Raw genomic sequence first — 6313 nt, forward strand, 5'->3', positions numbered from 1 at the left:
GCTGATAAATCACTTATATGTTACTTAATCCTAACATACGGTTCATGCTGATAAATCACTTATATGTTACTTAATCCTAACATACGGTTCATGCTGATAAATCACTTATATGTTACTTAATCCTAACATACGGTTCATGCTGATAAATTACTTATATGTTACTTAATCCTAACATACGGTTCATGCTGATAAATTACTGAAATTATGCTTACATACAGTTCAACACCAGTATTAATGTTGAACTGTAATGCTAACAGAATGTTCATACTGGTATGAATGAATGAAATAGTTTTAGCTGAAATACAGTTAATAGCTGTACTAAGCAAATAACTTCAAACTTTATCCAGTACCTGTTGTTAATTATTTAAGATATACTGGAGATCAGAATTTTACGTAACCTTGACCTTGATAAATTGATACTATGATTACAGGATGATGAGTGCGATCCAGATGGCTGACCAGCATCTTGGAAAACCGGTTGTATTTGACCTACGGGAACAGTGTCCGTCTATCAAGGATGTCCAGCAGAGTTTTGAGAAGTTCAAAGAGTTGTGCCTTATTGGTAAGACTGGATTTGAAATCGTCTTTAACTTCAAAGCAGACTATCTTTGATTATTTTGGTCCTTCATCTTGATGTGAACGATACCCTCCCTCTTTTTCAATTTTTGTCAGGAAGTAAATACTAGGCAGGATGGTATCCTACTTCTGTGTGTGAGGTCATTTAAGATCATATGGTGAAAGGTCAAGGTCATGAAAGTGGAAAATTTAATATATCTTTTTCTCAGTTATATTACATGATATCATTATGAAGTAACTTTGTTGAGGTTGATGATTGGCCTGTTGGTGTCTGGTCAAGGTGCCATTGTCAAAGGTCAAGGTCATAAAGTTCAGATTGAATATCTTTATGTCATCGTGTAAGAATAACATGAATGAATGTTGTAGAAATTGACTCAATGTGTCCATTGAAGTCTTGGAGGTCAAATTCTATATTCCTTTGCCGAAAAATATTTGAATATCACAAAATTGCTGCCATGAAGGCAGATGTTGCACAAAGATCGCTCTGGAATCTCTTGTTTATATTTTGTTTTTAAATTTATAAAAAAAATGCTAAATATTGTAAACATGGCATTAAGTAGACAGTGCTTGATAAACTGAGTCTGCGGGCCATACTCATGAAACCGTTCTCATGCTTAAAGCCAGATTATCTGCTCAAGCCCAATTTCTTGTGCCAGTGATAAATTAATAAAAAAAATCTATTCTGTCAATGTTTTGTAAGAAAGTTTGAATGACTTTGAGCTGAATACTATTTTCAGTGTTTACACTTGACTTTTTGACCATGTTTCATGATTTAAGCAAGTTACAAGGAAGTCAGTTTGAGCACAGAATTCATGCTTGAGCATGAGAACAGTTTCATCAATACAGATATGTAGATTCCCCTGTATACCATTTAGTGTAAAACGATGCAGTGAAATCTACGTGACAGAAATCTTACTGGGGCAGTCGTCAGGTACTGGCCGTAGGTCGGTGATTTTTCTCCGGGAACTCCTCCACCACCAATACCTGGCCCATCCTTAAATGACCACAGCTGTTAACAGGACGTAAAACACAAACAAACTAAACCAATGTTTGAACCAGTGATTGAACCATAGAAATTATTATCCCTGAAAGTTAAGTGATTAAAGGTAACAAATATGTGACTGAATTGATGTTTGCACTGTGTCCACAGAGACAAAAAAGGATTTCCTGGTGCAGGACTCGAGTTGGATGTCCCGACTGGATGACACGGAATGGCTGCATCAGGTACGTCACTGTCTGCAGTGTGCCAGAGAGGTGGCGGACACACTACACAACAAGAAGCGCACCGCCATCATCAAAGGTAAGTACAGGTTGTGATTGGTTGTCTGGTCTGTAGTGTTTGACATGTGACCCCAAACACAAGGAGTCAAATCTTCCAATATAATTACCACCTCGCAACGAAGGTTGGGGGGTAGGGGAGGGGGGAGGGGGAATACTAGAATCAGCTCATCTGTCTGTCCGTCCATCAGTCCATAAACAAGTCACGGTGCTTGTCACCGAGGGTGTTGGTCACCGAGGGTGCTTGTCACGGTGTTTGTCACCGAGGGTGCTTGTCAAGGTGCTTGTCATGGTGCTTGTCACGGAGGGTGCTTGTCACTGTGCTTGTCACGGAGGGTGCTTGTCACTGTGCTTGTCACCGAGGGTGCTTGTCACTGTGCTTGTCACGGTGCTTGTCACCCCCTCGGTGACAGCTCTAATTAGTTACTCCTCATTGTTACATTCTTTATGAATAATTTATCACCTTGGATCCACAGGAAAGTGGCCTTATAGTCGAAGGCCAAACTACTACGATAATTCTGAAACAATCGATTTAGTGACAGCTGGATTATATTAGGATTCTTCTTCATGTTGATGTCAGGATTATTAAAATAAACCCATAAAAATAACTAGTGTGTTTGTGGTATCCTGGGTAGTGTTCCAGGTTGAATGTGGTTTGCAAACATTTCATAATGGTGATCTAAAAGTACATGGATTATTATGGATTATTATATACATTTCGCATGCATCAAAGATCATCACATTCATACAAGATACTTTTAAAGTAATTATTTTAGCAGCCTCAAATTATAGCATATTATTAAATTCAAAGTAATTGAGAGGGGTCCTGAATGGAGAATTGTGTTAAATGGACTATTGTCAGTTGTCAGATATGGCAGATAGAAATACAGTAAACTGCCACCATTTGTTAAGAGAAATGTTGTCATTATAAAGGGGTTTGGCACTAAATTGGGGGAATTGTATATAGAAATTCTTAAAGAAAAGAAAAAAAAAGGGACCTTGAAATATGTTGGCAGTAAGCAAGGTGGCAAGATGTTAAATGAGGGCATTATATCAGAGGTTGACTGTATCCAGATCACAGTCAGCTGTTCAATACACTACACTGAACAACCCTGTCGGAAATAAGTCTAAGACAGTGGCGAGTCCTATCTCCTTTGAAAGCATTTTAAATAAGGAGTCGGGTTAAATGCATGACATTTTCTGATGTTTAAGTTGTGACAAAGTGTATGTAAAAAGCAAAGTGGAAAAAGATACATAAATATATGTGTATTTATTGTCATTGATTAGAAACATAAGGAGTGATCCTGTCTAGAGAAGGAGTATTTTGGTATACACTGTATTGAGTATTTTGGTATACACTGTATACCAAAATACTAAATACAGTGTATACCATAATACCCAATACAGTGTATACAAAAATACTCAATACACTGTATTGAGTATTTTTGTATACACTGTATTGAGTATTTTGGTATACACTGTATTGAGTATTATGGTATACACTGTATTGAGTATTATGGTATATACTGTATTGAGTATTTTGGTATATACTGTATTGAGTATTTTGGTATACACTGTATTGAGTATTTTGGTATACACTGTATTGTGTATTTTGGTATACACTGTATTGAGTATTTTGGTATATACTGTATTGAGTATTATGGTATACACTGTATTGAGTATTTTGGTATACACTGTATTGAGTATTTTGGTATACACTGTATTGAGTATTTTGTTATACACTGTATTGAGTATTTTTATGTTTACAGAGGGTGACGGCCGGCACTTCACCTGTTTAGTGCCCAGTCTCGTCCAGGTGATGTTGAATCCCCAGTGTCGTACGCAGAACGGTCTGCAGGCACTCATACAACGTGAATGGGTGGCCATGGGCTACCCTTTCCAGCGTAACGGAGGCCTCATCATACAGGATGGGGGCGAGGAGGTACGTACATCTAATTTTGTGCAGACAGAGTTACATTTATAGTAAGGGCTGAATTACTGGAAATATCCGACTTTTATGACAAGAGTTGGGGGTAAAATCATCAATATTAAAAAAAAATGATATTATGCTGGTTTTAAGGTCATATGAAGAAAGTTGGTAAGATTAAATTGATATGAAGTTGAAAAGTTAAGTAATTTACAGTCAAATAGTCAAAGATCCTCTTTTTCATGAGAGATGATTGCCAATTTAACTATGATGAGGGGTGTCATTTTGATGAGATAAGATCTCTCAATTGAGCTACATTAGAAGATATTCCTTTATTGGTCGGAGAAATGATTGCAAATTAAACTAATGAAGACATTAAATTTGGTAAGAGAAATTATGAAAGATATTAATTTTGTGTGAGTCCATTACCAATTTAATTATAGACAAATTTTTATTCAGTCACAAGCAAATAGATGTGCAATCTTATCATTTGTTGTTCCTTTTGTGTCTACATCCCCTTAAATAGGTCGGTGGAAAAAGAATCACAAAAATAAGTGTTTGCAAAAATTGAAATAGTTTGGACATTTTTGAGCTGCTTCGGAAATAAATTTGGTTGTAAAATTTAATTTGGGATGTTTTAAATCTGATAAATCCTCATTTACCTCCCTTAGGTTCCACTCTTCCTGTTGTTTCTGGACTGTGTGTGGCAGATATCGCAGCAGTTTCCGTCTGCCTTCTCCGTGTCGGAGACGTACCTGACAACAGTCTGGGACTGTGCTAGTACGGGGTTGTTTGAGACATTTTTGTTCGATTCCATTCACCAGCAAACACGTTTTAATAGTGAAGGTCGCTGTATGCGACGGTTTCGTCTGCCACCAGTTTGGGAGTGGTCACGACAGTTCAGCAGTAACGACCAACTCGTATTTAACAACCCATTATACCTCATGAAGTGCAATGTGAACTTGAAAAAAGCAATCAAGGAATCTAAAAGAAAGGTGCTGTCTACTTGTCGGAAAATGGACCGTAACGAGTTGTATGCATACAAATTAAATCATATGTACACTGATGAAACTGAGGATGAGGACATGAATGTGATTCTGCCGGAGTACAGTGCCCCTGTGATAAAGCTGTGGACCCAGTGCTACGTACGCTGGCAGGCTCCAGCGCAAATCATAGGGGGAGGTAACCCATCCCAGTACCTCCAGCAGTGCCTCATTGTCGAGGAAGTAATCCATCTACAACATCGTCTTGAACTTCTACAAATGAATTCTCAACGACGCACCGTTGTGGCACGGCGACCTCAGAGTGACCTGATTTTCAGCGTCGATATGGATCTGCCAACGTCATCAGAGTTTCTCACAAATATGGTCCTGTCTTCTTCATTCCCGTTTTCTTCTGGTCCGTCCAAAGAGGATCAACAACTCCTGTTAACGCCCATCAGTGCGTATCTAGAAAACAGCGCCATAGACTACGACTATAGAAATACTGATGATTGATAAGATTACTACCTTGCACTTTGACCTTGATGTAACCACAACACACAGCACCATTAACTGTGACTTCAGAACATACTGGCAGTCACAGGCACTCAAAGTTCAAAGACAGAAAAACAGATGTAACAGAAGTATAATTTTAATTTTAATTTTTTTACCTGTGTTTATAGTGTCTAAGGGAGTCTAGGCCAGGCTTAGTGTCTGAGGGAGTCTAGGCCAGGCTTAGTATCTGAGGGAGTCTAGGCCAGGCTTAGTATCTGAGGGAGTCTAGGCCAGGGTTAGTGTCTGAGAGAGTCTAGGCCAGGGTTAGTGTCTGAGGGATTCTAGGCCAGGGTTAGTGTCTGAGGGAGTCTAGGCCAGGGTTAGTGTCTGAGGGAGTCTAGGCCAGGGTTAGTGTCTGAGAGAGTCTAGGCCAGGGTTAGTGTCTAAGGGAGTCTATGCCAGGGTTAGTGTCTGAGGGAGTCTAGGCCAGGGTTAGTGTCTGAGGGAGTCTAGGCCAGGGTTAGTGTTTGAGAGAGTCTAGGCCAGGGTTAGTGTCTAAGGGAGTAGGCCAGGCTTAGTGTCTGAGGGAGTCTAGGCCAGGGTTAGTGTTTGATGGAGTCTATGCTAGGGTTAGTGTCTGAGGTAGTCTAGGCCAGGGTTAGTGTTAGTGAACCAACTGTTTTCAACAATGGGAAGACACCCAAAAGTGTAAAATATATTTGATAACTTAGATTTGTCAAAATCCTGATCTTTTCGGATGATACCTAGAATTTATGTAATATTTACATACTTCTTGTTTTAAACAGCTTGAGTGAATTGGGTTATAATAGAGTAGGTGAATATGGTAACTATTTCAAATAACATTTTCGCATAAGTTACCTGGAGCGGATATCACTATAATTAACACTGCTTGTTAAAAATTGGCTTAAACACTTGTGTGGTAAATATATGTATTTGACATAGCTAAGTAGAGTGACTGGTATCCAATATTTTTTGTCGCTACTATATGTACATATTTACCCAGTATGAACCCAACTTTTCTGACACCTGACTTAAA

At 38.7% G+C, this 6313-nt stretch overlaps 1 protein-coding gene across 1 annotated transcript; it reads left to right on the forward strand.

The window, feature by feature from the left end:
* The first annotated feature begins 413 nt into the window (after nucleotides 1-413).
* On the forward strand, nucleotides 414-5987 carry LOC110443632 (myotubularin-related protein 10-B-like). The gene is made up of 4 exons (XM_021487969.1): nucleotides 414-562; nucleotides 1727-1876; nucleotides 3624-3796; nucleotides 4453-5987. The coding sequence occupies exons 1-4, from the start codon at nucleotides 433-435 to the stop codon at nucleotides 5275-5277; spliced, it is 1278 nt and encodes a 425-aa protein (XP_021343644.1). The 5' UTR covers nucleotides 414-432; the 3' UTR covers nucleotides 5278-5987.
* Nucleotides 5988-6313: the final 326 nt, after the last annotated feature.

Source organism: Mizuhopecten yessoensis, unplaced genomic scaffold, assembly GCF_002113885.1.
Source record: "Mizuhopecten yessoensis strain PY_sf001 unplaced genomic scaffold, ASM211388v2 scaffold716355, whole genome shotgun sequence".
NCBI lineage: Eukaryota > Metazoa > Mollusca > Bivalvia > Pectinida > Pectinidae > Mizuhopecten > Mizuhopecten yessoensis.

Bases quoted from the DNA above. Each gene is read 5' to 3' on its own strand.
- LOC110443632 (XM_021487969.1), top strand. From the start codon at position 433: ATGATGAGTGCGATCCAGATGGCTGACCAGCATCTTGGAAAACCGGTT. The intron at 1,877-3,623 runs GTAAGTACAGGT...TTATGTTTACAG, and splicing joins GCGCACCGCCATCATCAAAG to AGGGTGACGGCCGGCACTTC. The intron at 3,797-4,452 runs GTACGTACATCT...TACCTCCCTTAG, and splicing joins TACAGGATGGGGGCGAGGAG to GTTCCACTCTTCCTGTTGTT.